The 15,665-nt window shown below is 33.4% G+C and overlaps 1 protein-coding gene across 1 annotated transcript; it reads right to left on the minus strand.

Moving 5' to 3' along the window:
• Positions 1-1,123: 1,123 nt before the first annotated feature.
• LOC140988037 (type I inositol polyphosphate 5-phosphatase 2) lies at positions 1,124-6,113 on the minus strand. The gene is made up of 10 exons (XM_073456890.1): positions 5,794-6,113; positions 5,611-5,710; positions 5,264-5,353; positions 4,521-4,608; positions 4,307-4,411; positions 3,156-3,963; positions 2,674-2,858; positions 2,169-2,277; positions 1,592-1,737; positions 1,124-1,516 (listed from the first exon to the last, which is right to left on the minus strand). Exons 1-10 carry the CDS (start codon positions 5,878-5,880, stop codon positions 1,339-1,341), a joined length of 1,896 nt encoding a protein of 631 aa, XP_073312991.1. The 5' UTR covers positions 5,881-6,113; the 3' UTR covers positions 1,124-1,338.
• Between the last annotated feature and the right edge of the window lie 9,552 nt (positions 6,114-15,665).

Consider the following 15,665-nt stretch of genomic DNA (forward strand, 5'->3'; position numbering starts at 1 on the left):
CGATTGGTCAAAAAATTGAAATTAAAGCATTGGGACAGCTAAAATATTTCCTTGGCATTGAGGTGGCTGACTCTAGACGGCGTATTTTCATCTCCCAACAAAATTTTGTGACAAATCTTCTCAAATAAACATGATAGACATAATGCAAACCAGCTAGCACTCCTATTAACCCAAATATCAAGTTAGGAGAGGAAAAAGAAGATGTTGCAACAGATAAGGGAATGTATCTGCGACTACATATGAGACTCATTTATTTATCTCATACACGACCGAAAAGATCTTATGTAGATGGCATAATTAGCTAGTTCATGCAAGAGCACAAAGAAGTTCATCTCCAAGCACCATATCGGGTATTGCAATACCTCAAAAGAACATCATGAAATTGTATATTGTTTAAACAAAGTGACAAGTTGTTGCTTGAAGCCTACACAGATGCTGATTATCCTAGATCTATTATTGATAGAAGATCAACCTCAGGGTATTGCACCTTCCTTGGTGAGAATCTAGTGACATGGAGAAGTAAGAAACAAAGCGTGGTAGCACGATCTAGTGCAGAAGCTGAATTTCGAGCAATGACGCAAGGAATATGTGAACTACTACAAATAAAAATGTCTTAGATGATTTGAAGATTAAGTGGGATGACCGATGAAGATTTACTGTGATACTAATCTGCAATCAACATAGCTCACAATCTAGTTCAACGTGATTGAAAGAAGCATATCGAGATTGATAGACACTTCATCAAAGAAAAAAAACTAGAAAGTGAGTTGATTTGTGCACCATATGTGTCCACACACGACCAGCTGACGGATGTACTTGCCAGAGGATTTAGCAGTTCTTGGTTCCAAAACATTATCTCCAAACTGGAATGGAGAATATCTATTCACCAGCTTGATGAAAGTGTGGAAAAATATATTTTAACTTGTATTTTATTGGGAGCTTTGTAGCAGATTGTATATATCAATAAATTAGGAAGATCTCGCTCAATTTTATTTTGTTAGGATATACCGGAAGTCATGATATTTGACAAATTTGATAGACTCATTTTCTTTTATGATTTTTTCTAATATTTCTATAAAACAATGTAGTTGTATTCTTTCCATTTAAGAGAAAATATCATATTTCTATTCTGCACAATATCAAATCATTCGATTCAAATACAACTTAGTCGTTTTTTGACAACTACAAACAATATCATGGATAAATTTACGGAGTTAAACACATGTAAAAGCAAAATCTAAATTTCCCTTGCCATCGGTTTAATATGATGATGGCATCAATTATTATTCATTGAGTAGCAATCTAAAACTAAAATTCTTCAGCTTCATCAAGAAAAATCTAGGGATATATAGCTGCATTAGAGAAATTGAGAGCTTTCTTGAGCTTCCGTGGATCAAATATTTCGACTTGAACCAAAAATGTTGAACTGACTGGGCGATGATCAGATAAACTTCTCTCTACTCGCTTGTAAGATAGTTGTTTAATGTCTTTCCCTAACCAAAGTATTCGGTCGCACCTGCAAAATTTTTAACCATGGTTATTTCGTGTAAAAGTAGTAACGTGCAGCCTTTTGAAGAAAATTTGTACTTACCAAGCTGGAGATCTCTTCTTCTCTCCTTTAGAGCACTCCCCGACGTACCTGTCAGTGTCGACCTCATACTTGTATGTAGGTGCAAATTCAATGGTCCCTTCATTCCACCCATCAAACACTCGCCCATTACGAAGCTCTTTGATTAACTGCAGTATATTTTTGGCATGTAAGAATGTCTCCTTTCAAAACACAGCACATATCAACTGACGAAGAAAGAAAAACATCGGGAATAACAGAGTATCCTTCGGATTAGCCCTCTTCTAAATCAAAACCAATGAAACCTGTTTAATAACATCACCCCTTTATCCAGCAACCAAGTTAATTGCTGAAAGAAGAGTTTGCTCAGTTCATGCCTTTTCCAATTCATTTACTTTTAATCACTTTACTTGGAAGCGTTCAAAGTAAATACAAACTTATAGATCCAAACACCCCTTGTTCCTAGAGAAGTCTGCCTTTCAGATGTCTAATTCATCAAATCAGTCACCAGAACAAAGAACCAAAATCATAACAGGATTATCGTTATAATGAAGGCAACTAGACAGTTGATACGGAAAGTAATATAGCTGCCTAATGATACCTGATCACTGTTGAGAAGTTCTGTCCACCGCTTCTCATTAACAAGCTTCCTCACTTCTTCATCCAACATATTGAGCCGATAATTCAAATCTCCAAACCAGAATATCTGACTGTTGCATCGAAACATTAGGCCACTAATAATTTCAATACAAATTCACGACTATCTATCTGATATTATTTGTTAATCATTTAAGGACACGTTACTAGCTAGGTATTTATTAATCATTTAAGGACAAGAAATGCCAATACAATGGACTAAGCCATTTGGGTCACAGAACTCCCATAAATGTTTTGCGGTTTGGCGAATCAGAATAAGATGAAACACTAGGATGCTTCAAGTACTAGTCCAGTGCAAGAAACAGCTTTTCAGACCTAAGTACTTTTCTCTCAAAAATTCCAATACTAGACTCTGAAATTCAAACTATGCAGATAATTCTCACTGGCATATGTCCAGGAACAAAAATAAAACATGATTAAGATGATCTTCAACTACAGAGTGCACTTACTCGTGAGAAGGAATTGTTTGGGGCTGCTCAATGTCAAAGACAGAAGAGAAATGAGTCCGCCGTAAAATTTCACATACATCAGAATTACGCCTTTGCTTATCCTCAAACTTTTGACCCGAAGATAAATGAGAACAAACAAAGCATAGACGAGTTTGAAAAAGGGACATACTGACAGATATCGATCCCTGTACAGAAGCGAAAGAATTTGTAAAAATAAATTTGTGCTAGGAATTAATCATGTAACATAAGAGTACAACACTTCGAATTATTTATAAGTGGGATTTTTCTGTACACAACAATCATATATGATATATCTGGTCTATGCTACACGATATCATAATTCATAGTATCTAATGCTATCATATAATTATGCTTCATGTACGTAAACAAAAAAAGAAACAGAAATAAGAACTATAGATGATAAAGAAAACGTAGAGGAAGGGAAGGAAAAGAAGGAAAAAGGAAGTACAGGGAAACACTACCTTATTTCCCATGTATCCCATTAGCCCAATTCCAACCTGAGAAACTTTCAAGTTGTTTATGTGTCTTCTTAATCTTCTATGCACCCATACTGATATGTATATTCCAACCATCTGCTTGCTCACAATCCGAATATACATTGGCCGTGATTTCAATGCATCCTTTGAAGGTGCATTTTCCTGTTTAACCTCTAACATTTCTACCAATGGATCTTCTTCATCTCCAAAAATTTGTTCTGATTCATCAGAGAGAGAATCTAAAACGTCAAGCTTATCTTCCTGGTCCATACAAATCAATCCTAAGTTTCCAGAGCAATGATGCATTTTGTTCAAGACAGAACCACGTTGACCACTACTTTGAGGGCTAAAGGCAAGACTGCTATCCATCCATCCAGAACCAATTCTTGCAGAACTGCTTAGAACTCTTCTTAATTTATCTCTAGAAGTTAGAGTTTGAGATGTAGCTTCCAGTGAGTGTTCAGGCCAGTCTAATCTGCTATCCCAATCAATGCCATATATTTTACTTATGTGGATATTCTTCCCAATGCTGTTTTTCTCACTATCACTAGTTTTGACTACGCATGTGGAATTTTCTCCAATTATTTCTAGTACGGGAACATCTGCAAGTACATCAGAAGCAGAGGAAGTTCTTAAAACAGGAGAGGGTGGTGCACTGTAGCTCTTATGTTTAGTTTCAGGTTCCGAGGACTTGTTTAAAGTCTTTCGGATAATTGCCTCCCATTTGGATATCGGCCGTCTATTTTCTGCTCCAAGTACATTCCCAGCATTCAAAGGAACAACCTCTTGAAAACTGCACACCATAAAATTTGAAGGAAATTCAGAATCGAACTGAATTTGAAAAATAATGCATTATAAAGGATAAATTTAGAGGAAGCTAATTCAAAACGAGAAGTAAAATCCATTCTCTTATCAACCATAAATACAATTGGTAAAGCATAAGTCCAAAAAAAAGGAAAAATAAAGTTAATCAAGTTGATAGATTTTGTTTTTGAATCAGTTGGCAGAATATCTTTAAAGGAGAAAATTTGAAAAAATAAACTACGTAAATAAAAGTTAGCATCACACAATAATTTGGTCGATTCTTCTAACTTCAGGTATTGAGAATAATTCACATGTTTGAAGATGTAACTTACCCAAGAATGTACATATCTGCTGGCTCTTGTATGCATAGCCATTCATCAATATCGAGATTGTCATTAGGAAGTCTACCAGAAACATTCCAAGTGCCTATAGTTACTCTGCGGGAAAAAAAAAAAGAACAGTTGAGGAATCACATTGTTATGGTACAAAAATGAAAGAGACTGAGACTTAATGAAAGCACGGTCTACTAAAAATCAATCACCAAACCTCACATCTTTTGTGTTAATATACAGGACTCGCGGAGTTTCAGATTTTCCTCTTCTGTGTTTTAAAGAATACTCTTTTGAAGGCATCCCTGGAGAATTAGATTTTCCATCATTAATGATCAATACAAGAACTGAGAATCCAATTTTTCCGATGGTTGATTCCCATCACATAACATATGAACATTTCTATTAATATATTTGCTACTATCATGGTTCGCCATCGCGGAGCCTGTTATTCCACTTCCATTGACATTACGAGGAACAGATGCCGTTTTTGACATAGTTTATTTAAAAATATAAATAAAAATAATTAGATAATTTGGATAATTTTTCTAAAAATTTGGAAAAAAGTTCACGAAAATATTTAAAAACTTTCCGCACCAGCCTCAAAATCGCCATATTCCAAAGAAAAAAATGGGATTATAGTTACACGTCCGTTTTAGCTTGAAACTTTGTCGCGGCAGCTGCCATTCCTTTTAAGTTCTGGCCGCTAATCGACCACGATGGCGAACCATTGCACCAGTTACATTAAAATTAAATAAAATGAACTTCCGAAAAATTTTATAAACAACTTCAGTGCATAACTTTCATGCATCACTCTCAGGAACTCCTAATATTCACAAATCTTGCACAAATTTATTTCTTTGAAATCCAGTGATCATCATCATACAGCCATCTGTCTTTCATAAAGCTAGTTGCTATATTGGATTACAATAGTAAAATCATATGACCAAATTTACTTACTTCCTGTTGCTTCAGTAGAGCATACGGACTGAAATCCTTGTGGTACTCTGACATTATCCTCATGCCTTGTTGCATACTTTGGTGAACAACCTGATAGGAAATTTCAGATATATTAAAACTTAATTCCATCAAGAAAATAATCCCACAAATCAAATTTGCACAGACAATTCAAGAGAAATCAATACCACCATCCTCACTATCCTTGTAAAAACAAAAGCAATAATTTGGAAAGAAAAAACTAAATTTGCACAGAATTCACGAAACTCCACACCATCATCCTCAACATCAAATCCAATCACTATTGTAAAACATAAGCTTGAACAAGAAACAATTTCGTTAACAAATACCATCATCCTCGCTTTCCGTATCAACCTCATCTTCACTAAAATCATTAACCTTTGGCTTAATATTCAGCCATTTCTTCATCACAATGGAAGGCCAGAAGGGCTGTCAACAAAGAAACAAACACTATCACCAACTTTACCAGTCAAGCAATTCAACAAACATTTTCACCACATCACATCACTCACCTCAGAACGCTTTACTCTCTGAGTTCTCATGCTCCAATCATCAACCACAAATCCCACAGCCTTTACAACCTGTTCACCATTGTACATGGAGTTTATATACGTAGTTTCACGCCATCCCAGTACAAGTTGTACAACGTTAGGCTCCTTCTTGATGCGAAACACAGCGAAGATTCGTGATTTGGACCGAACAATAAATGACAGAAAAAAATAAGTAATAGTCAAGAAGGAAGAGACATCCACTTCCCAAGTTGCACTGATGATTTTTTATGGTCCTAACACGAGTTGTCATCTTTTTCTTGATGTTTGAAAGCATTATTTTCACAACTCGAAAAAAAAAATTGAAGGAAAATATCAAAATTGTATAACAATGGTATAATATCATCCTCATGATCTTCATATTGTGTAAATAAATAAAGACTAATTTAATAGGCTTTGATTGATGGCGACGACTGCGCGGAGGGCCTATATATACTATGGCACATACGCATTCATTGAAGCTATAATTTAAAGTTTAGAAAACACAGGTTTTATTCGAGTTGCATTAAAATTTTAACATTTTATTAATATATATAATATAATTATTAAAATATATCATGATACCAAAAATTAGTTATTCTAAAAATATTATGTTTAATAATATAAGTGTTAATTATTAAAAAGATCATAAGATCAAAAATTAATTAATATAAGAATCTCAGGGTTAATAATATTGTATTATATATTATCTATATTATAAATAGACGTCAATCATAATAGGTTGCTGTTAGATTCCATTTTTTAAAATAATTTATTAGTTATCAGTAATATTAATTAATTAATCAAAAATATTTGTCGACTTAAAAGATTGGTTGACGATTTTTTCAAAACTTTCAAATTTTGTGTGTTAACATATACATAAAATAAATTATAATAATTAAAAATAAAGTTATTTTTGTATCAAAAGTAGTTATTATAATAATCGCAAATTTAATAATATAGTAAGAGATTACTACTATATATAAAACGAAAATATATAGATATTTTTGGATGAATAATATTTTACAAGAAAATTAATTTTTGTCACAAGAAATGATTTTTTTTTATAAAACGGTGGTGTTCGATGGGTTTTTATCTTATAAATTAGAGCACTTGAAAAGTTTGACTCGCCAAAATTTAATAGTTTTTTAGGGTTTAATTTTGTTTCTCTTCAAAATATAAAAAAGTTTCAAATACATTTGTGGTGTAATGACATAAACTTGTTCCATTTAGAGGAAAGGCAATGATTTGAATTCACCTTTAAGAAAAATCCAAATGTTTGAAGGACCTATTACACCGATTTTTAACCGGTTTACCGATTCGATATCGTCCCGACCGGTTCTTGAGTGGGTTTAATCGGTTTGGCATATAAAACGGCTTTTGGAAGTTGTCCTACCGGATCTGTACCAGTTCCTGGTCGAACCGGTTGTCCTGACTGTGTCCGTGCCCGGTTCTCGGTTGAACCGATCGGTCCGATCTGATTTTGAAAATACTGGTTTTTGTATTATGTTGAAGCTCGCACTACAAATGGTCAATCACTATTATGATTAATTCAAGCTCGAATTTGAATGTTAAACCTGAGTTGACTTGTGTCGAATTAATTCGTATACAAGGGATAACAAGAAAGTGAAGCCAAAACCTACCGTAATCCTTGGATGAAATAATATCTTTAGTCCGACAAATTTACTTTGATTTTTGCTCTAAATTCTATTCTTTGATTGTCTCCTTTACCAAAACTAATTCTTTTGCTAAACACATATCTTTTTGCGGTCGCCTAGAAAAATTAAACGATATTGATTTAGATATTGTGCCTCAAATATTTAAGAGTAGGTCTCTTGTGAGACGATTTCACGAATCTTTATCTGTGAGACGGGTCAATCCTCCGATATTCACAATAAAAAGTAATACTCTTAGCATAAAAAGTAATATTTTTTCATGGATAACCCAAATAAGAAATCTGTCTCACAAAATACGATCCGTGAGACCGTCTCACACAATTTTTTGTCAATATTTAAATAAAAAAGTTACTTAATCAATCAGCATATTAAAATTCTGTTAAGTTACTTAAGAATGGGAAATGTTCATTTATAGACATAAAACATAGAATAATCCAATATAACATCTAATAACAGAAAGAAAAATCTTTTTCAAAAACATATATATTACGATTTTTGCAAGTTTATTTCTCATAAATTCATTTTCAAAAAATATTTAAAGGACTGAAAATAATATAATCAAACATATTGTCTGCAAAACACAGAGCATGGTCATTTAAATTATAATAATAATAATCTCCCTAAAAAAATTGGGGAAGTTGATGAAAAATCTCCAATCAAAACATTTTTTTGGGTTCACTCTCTACCCACAAAATTGTGGTACTATGTCATACAAATTGTGGTACACTTCATGTGGAAATGTGGTACTAAAAAAGTACACAGAGACTGAAAAAAAAAACGATGTATGAGAACTTAAGGCCAATTTCTTAAAAAAATTCAAATAATCATCATCCTATGACAACTTTCCAGGGAACAAGCTAAAAAAGAACTAATTAATGTGTTGCCTGCTATTAAATATTGTTCATGCAGATATTTTTCCCATGCATGCNAATAAAATTACTTCAGTCCTATAGTTACAACAAAATCAACTAGAATGGTCAACAAAAAATTCATCATGATGATCTTCTTCCTCATCAAATATTGTTGGACAATCTGAGAGATAATCATTGGAAGCTGAAGAACCTACAAGAATAAACAAAAAAACTGTATGAATTTTTATTATACATAGTAATATAAAATAAAATTTAAAAATTACCTTTCATATCATAAAGTTTGGGAAATCAACAAATTTCCCAGGTTTACGGCCAGACACAATTCAATTTTAAAAAATGGATCGAACTAATTATTTTTTCCTGTTTAATTGAATTGAACAAAATTTTCACCAAAACCAAATCGAATGAACCAAATAAAAATAATTAGTATGACTGAATTAATTTTAAAAATATATCAATGCAATGTGCCTTGTGTCGGAATCGAAAATAAATTTAGAAGAGGGGTATATAAATTTATCTCAAAATATTTCGATTGAGTTAGCAATATTGAAATTTTGTTCTTGTCAGTTGGGATCTCAGTAAGTCAATCGATGTGAATTGTGTAGCCTTCAGATCTTGTTCAACTTATCTATTTATATCTAAATCTGCATTGGTAATCTTTTCAAAATGTATTCGTTTCCAAATGCAAATGTCATTAATGTTTCCATGTCATCATCTTTTCTAACATGTTCTGATAGTGCGTGGAAATCTGACATTCTGTTAAGGTTCAGTGGCTGTTAGTGTAGAAAGTTTTATCCGTTATTTCAGCTGGGCTTTGATCCTTAATCACTGATTATACTGATTCTTCAGAGAATGTATGGATTTGGACCGACTATCAACTAGATAGACTGTTAGTTGGGGTTCGTCAGTCAACCTTGAATCGGTTTAGCTATCAATGTCCTTCTTATGTTTTACAAATCTGGCTTTGTAATCAGTTAGGCTTTTCACTAAACTTATTCTTATGAAAATTTAGTTTTCCTCATTGAATTCAGTTCGGTTAGGTTCTGTAATTATCTGTTAGATCAGCAACATTGTTCAATCACCAAAATTTAAAATATTCCAAAAATTTCCTTTTTTTTTTTGGTGTTTGACAAAATTATACCCAAAAAACACTGAATTCATTTATTCTCAAAAGTATATACAACTGAACTATGTAACTAACTATATATGCATTGTTCTTCACGTATCATCTTCTAAACTGACCAGAGTATTTTTCAGTAGTCTTCTCCTGAGCATCAGTAGATTTAGGTTGAATAGACTCAGTTGACCTTTTCTCTTCCCCTTTTTTGTCAACACCAATTTGATGTTTTAGGTATGCAAGAATATAAGTTAATTGAGAACTGACGCTGTCAATATTGTCATTAAAATTTGCTTGAACTTCCTCTATCTTGGTGTAGATTTGAAAGTTGTTGGCTTGAATTTGCCCATTGCCTGAGCCTTTTTTATCTACTCCAGCCGATTAAATATGTTGATCATATGCCTGGATAGATCTGACACTTCTTTGAGTATTTTATCTTTGAAAGATTCTAAGGTTTCTTTAATATTCAGAGTATGTCTTTTCAGAACTGTTATCGAAGAGAAGATGATAGTGACACTTGAACCGAACTGATCCCGAGTCGTTTCAATAGTTAAGACCAAATCAGGAGAGGAAGACTCTATTTTTGGTAGATATTTGGATTCAGTAACTGGTAGTCCAAGAGCATGAATGCTAGAAGGTCCTACTTGTTTGATGACTCTTGATTCAGTTTGGCTTATAAGTACCTCAACATGTTCCTCTATAGTCTAACTGACTTTTTCTTCAGGTACTGGATCATCTTGCTTTGATCCTTGAAATCCACTGGCTCAAACAATTTGTGATCATTCTCCCAGAATTTGACCTTCGTCTGTAGGGAAACAAGGACCATATCTAGTTGATTTAACACATCTATGTCATCAAATGCAGTTGGGCATGAAGGATCATAGTTGTATCTTTGTTCGGCACAAACTATTGTCAGCTTTGAATCTTTAGAAGATCAATAAGATAATCTTGTCTTTAAAGAGCTTCAGTTATGACTACAATTTTGAGTTGATGTAGAATAGCTTATTCTAGTGCTATGTACATTTTCAGCACATAATTTTTCTTCAATCTTGTTGCAAAGATAATTTTTCTAAATTCTTCCCATTCATCAAAGAATTTGATCCTTTTCTGCATCAAATTCATCCATCAACAAGTCTATTTGAGTCTGGATTGCTGATATTTGTTCCGAGAATTGAGCTTCAGTCACCTTAGTTTTTCCTTTCCAAGTGGCTGTGAAGAAGGTAGAGACCAGTCTTGACCTGGTGGATTGGATGAGATTTGAGATGATTACTTCTTTTGTTGTTCTTGGAGGAGGGAAAGTCGTTGACATACTGATTTTTCTGAGTGGAGTTGCCACCGCTACCAGTTTCAGTTTTTCTGCTGGTCGGTCAGTAGCCTTGTTTTAAGTGTCCTTGACCACTTGTACCTGAGAGATATGTATTGTCTTGATTGGTGTAGGAACTAGTCTGGTTTTATTGTTCTGACCTTTTTCGGAAAAAGAAATGGAATTGCTACCTCAGAGTCACTGGATTACAGAATCAGTTTTCTCTTTGGCTTGAGTTCAGTCTTGCTTCCCTTATTTTTAATGGGTTTCTTTACAGTTTCATGTTCTTCTCCAATTTCCTTCTTTATAACCAACATTCCAGCAATAGAGATATTCATTGCATGTCCTTTAGGCCTGAGAGAGAGGATATTTGGTGCAATGAGTGCCTTGAACTTGTGCAAAGTTACACAGTTTCTCAGTAAGGCTCATGTGTCTTAAAATAATCTGCTTAAGGGGACGACGAATCCAACTGATTGCTTCTTATTTTGAATCATCGCCTTTAGAATCTGGAACATGATGATTGACCAGTTAATCTTGAGTCATGTGGCAATGACTTTTATCGCCAAAAAAAAAAAATTAGTGTAGGCATCAAAAGAGACTGTCTTCGTCAGAATTAGCTTAATCACAACATCAGCCAGAAGTTGATATTCCAACTTCATCTCTTTCTTCTTTCCAGAAGTCTTGATAATCTCTCTGGATACAAAAAAATTCAGTTTCATGTTCTCAACTGCTTGTTGAGGTACTAGAGAGAAGTCAGTTAGCCCTTCAGCAGGCAACTGAAATAGTGTAGAGAAATAATCTTGCTCGATTAACACACTGTCCTCTCCCAGAGGCATCAATATCTTTCCATCTTCATTTATTATCCCTCTTGCGTAGAAAATTTTCATCTCATCCATGTAGATGTACAAAGATGAACTAATAAACATTCTGAGTCCAGATGACTCGACAACTTTGATGACTTGAGTGACATCAACATCTTCCATAAAATAAATTGATTCAAAATCGACTGCAATAGTGTTCATGATATAGGAAGTAGTTGTTGGAGCGTCCATATCTAAAATAAATTCTTAGAAAAAGAAATTAGATGATTTTTGAGGTGAAATAGAGCAAGAAGTTTGGGAGCATATATGTTTTGAATGAGTAGATGCAAAGGTAAACTGAAAGATTTAGGGATTTCAATTATTTAACATGTGCGACTTTTGATATGGTAACAGGGAGATATGTGTCACGTTGTTGATGAGAAATTTTGAAAATTTTAAAAAACGATAAGTACATTGTACAAAAAAACCTTTTCTAAAAAAAATAAACTGAGTAATTAAATCGCTTTAATGGTTAATAAATGAATTATTAAATAACTGCTAAATGATAAAATCAGTAAGATTGAAAGCACTTTCTGTCATTAGGTTGTGAGACTAACTGTTAATTTAACAGTCAAAAACTAAACGACAATTGACTTATCAGTTGGGCTTCATGATTTAGTATTCCCTCTAAATTCATGCATTCATGATAAATCAATAAGTCTTTAAATATTTCTGAAATAAGAAAACTTATTCTCTGAGAGTGGTTTGACGAAAATATTAGCTGCTTGTTATTCAGTTTAGACTTATTCTAATCTAATGTCCTCCTTCTATACATGATCTCGAATGAAGTGAGGAAGAATGTCAATATTCTTAGTCCGAGAGTGCAAAGTTGGATTGTATGTGAATGTTATTGGCAACAATTCCATAGTCTTTTAATTGTTATTAAATCCGCAGTAATTGAGCACAATAGCTCCCAGCAACTAGGTATTCAGCTTCTGCAGTAGAAGTGGCATGATCCGCTTGTATTCTTCATGTCAAGTTTACGCTCTGCATAGTCTGCATTAAAATACCCAACTAGATTGAACGATGTGTCTTTAGCATTCCATAATCGAAGATTTTGAGTTTTTTTATGATATTTAAGAATTTTTTTTACGGCTGAGTAATGAGATTGCTTTGGATTAGAATGAAAACGTTTGGATCAGAATGAAAACGTGCATACATACAAAGTGCAAACATGATATGAGGTCGACTAACAATTAAGTACAATAGCGAACCTATCAAACCTCGATACAATATTACATCGACTGATATTTTCCCTTCGTCTTTTATCAAGCTTAACTGATGAGCTCATGAGGGTTGTTGCTGAACACGACTCCATTCCGAATTTTTTTAATTAGTTTTTTGGTTTACTTTGATTGACCGACAAGATTCCAGTATCCAACTGCTTAACTTGTAATCCTAGAAAGAAGCTCAATTCATCCATCATGCTCATCTCGAACTTATCTTGCATTATTTTAGCAAATTTCTCGCAGAGCTTTGAGTTAATGGATTCAAATATAGTAGAATCAACATAAATCTGAACTAACAAAGTATGATAATTTAAATTAATTTGAATAAAGTCTTATACACTGGGCCTTTTGTAAAATCATGATCAAATAAGAATGAAAGAGTGTTATACCAGGCACATGACGCTTGTTTTAATCTATACAAGGCTCTGTTTAATTTAAACAGATTATCAAGTAAAATATGATTAAAAAAACCTGAAGGTTGTTCCATGTATACTTCCTCTTGCAATAGGCCATTCAAGAAGGCACTCTTTACAATCATCTGAAATAGTCTAATATTTTTGTAAGCATAATAAGCAAGAAAGATTCGAATAGCCTCCAATCTGGCCACTGGAGCAAAGCTCTCATCATACTAAATTCTCTCTCCTTGTCTGAAACCTCGTGCAACTAGCCTAGCATTGTTCATGTTCCTGATTACAATACCATTTTCATCATGTTTGTTTTTGTATACCCACCGGGTTCCAACTACTGTCTGATGAGATAGTCTGGAACCAAGTACCAAACCTTGTTCATGTCAAACTGATTTAACTCATCCTGCATAGCTTCAATCCAACGGTTATCTAATAAAGCATCATCGATTTTCTTAGGTTCTAATTGTGAAATAAAACCGACATGTAAGAATTCATTAATCATTATTGTCTAGTTCTGAGAGGTGCAGAAGGGTTACCGATCACCAGTGAAGGTGGATGAGTCTTACTCAATTTGTAACTTGTTACATATGGATTATTGTCAGTGTTGAATGGAGTAGAATCAGTTGGATTCTTTTAGTCTGGTTCTCTTCAGCTAGGTTTTCAATGGTTTGACTATCATCAGCTTGGATAACATTAGTCTGGTTCACACCAACTTGGTTTAGATCAGTCTGATTCATCAATACTTCATTATTTTACATAGATGACTTATCTGAGATTTCTGGTTCAGATGACTATTGAATTCTTTTATTTACATTGATTTCTTATTCGCTGTCATTTTCCATATCAACAACTTTCATCAGATTGCTCAAAAGCTAAAATATGAGTTTTTTTCATTATTATGAATGTAACATTTACAGCAAAAGGTGTGAAAATATGATAAACTAGGCTTACTCACATTCTATATTTCATATGGAGTTTTACCAGCCTTTTAGTTGATCATAGATCTGTTCTTTGTATAATATGTTGTATTGATTGCTTCTGCGAAAAATCTTTGTGACATACTAGAATCAGCAAGCATCTACTGTGAAGCTTCTTTCAGAGTCATGTTTATTCTTTCTGCAACTCCATTTTGTTGAGATGTTCTTCCTGCAAAGTACTCATGCTGAATTCTTTGATCTCATAAATACTCATCCAGATATTTGTTAGTAAACTCAGTACCTCGATCATTCCTCATCATGATTACTGAGGTTGATTTCTCATTTTGAACACCCTTAAGAAATTTAATCAGTTGGGTTCTAATATGATTTTTACCATTAAGAAATGCCACCCAAGTAATCAAGAGAAATAATCAACAATCACAAGTGTAAATCTCATTCCTCTCAAACTGATTACATGTATCGGTCCAAACTAGTCTGTGTACAATAGTTCTAAGCATTTATTAGTTAGTTTGCTACATTTTTTTTTTAAAAAAATAGATCGAATCTGCTTACTTAACTGACATGCTAAAAACACAAGATTTTTAATTAATTCATTGCTAAGTAACCCATCAGCAAGGTTCAATTACGCAGATTATTAATGGATCTGAAATTGAGATGATTAAGTTTTTTTATGTCATAGTCATTGTTTATCATTATTAATAGCATAAAAAAGGTTGGTGAGACTACATAATTATTATTCCAATCAATTTTGTAAGTGTTACAATTTTTAATTCAAGTTAACAATATTTGATTATTAGGATACTTGATTAAAAAATTGTTTTTACGAAATTCAACTAGATAGCCATTATCACATATTTGATAAATACTTATCAAATTATAGCACGTATTTTCAATCAGTAAAACATCATTAATTTTCACATTTCCATGGATAATCTTACCTTTTGCCGATGGTCTTACCCTTAGTATTATCTCCAAAAGTGATCATGCGTCCTTCACAGTTGATTGAGTTTCATATCAAATTCGCTTGACCAGTGATGTTCTTTGAGTATCCACTGTTCAGGTACCAAACTGATGGAAGTCTTCCAGTAAACAAGAGCAACCTCAGACAATGCTTTGGAATTTGGATATTTCTTGTGATATCTCCTCCAACTTCATAGCAGTCAACTAACTCTTCTATCAACTTTTTTGAAACTTTAGCATATGTAGCAAAATATGATCTTGTTGATGATCTAACTCCTACTTAGACTGTTCATCACTAGGTTATTCTATATGTGGAATTTGAGTATCCTCCTAGTTTGGATGAGACTCCCAACTTCTTGGATTGACATTCATTTTCTTTCTCGTCCCACAGGGCGTGCCAGGTATTGTAGCAAAACATCAATGTTACTGCTAAAATCCAACTTTTACGAATCAAACAAAAATGAATTTCAAACTTGATTGTTGATTCTAATCTCC

The sequence above is a fragment of the Primulina huaijiensis genome, chromosome 11, assembly GCF_012295235.1.
Source record: "Primulina huaijiensis isolate GDHJ02 chromosome 11, ASM1229523v2, whole genome shotgun sequence".
NCBI classification, from domain to species: Eukaryota; Viridiplantae; Streptophyta; class Magnoliopsida; order Lamiales; family Gesneriaceae; genus Primulina; species Primulina huaijiensis.

What these genes read in the sequence shown, in the direction of transcription:
- LOC140988037 (XM_073456890.1), bottom strand. Translation starts at nt 5,880, where the DNA reads ATGTACAATGGTGAACAGGTTGTAAAGGCTGTGGGATTTGTGGTTGAT. An exon ending in AGAGAGTAAAGCGTTCTGAG is followed by an intron (nt 5,711 to 5,793) that starts GTGAGTGATGTG and finishes CTTTGTTGACAG; the next exon opens with CCCTTCTGGCCTTCCATTGT. An exon ending in CAAACAATTCCTTCTCACGA is followed by an intron (nt 2,278 to 2,673) that starts GTAAGTGCACTC and finishes TCGATGCAACAG; the next exon opens with TCAGATATTCTGGTTTGGAG.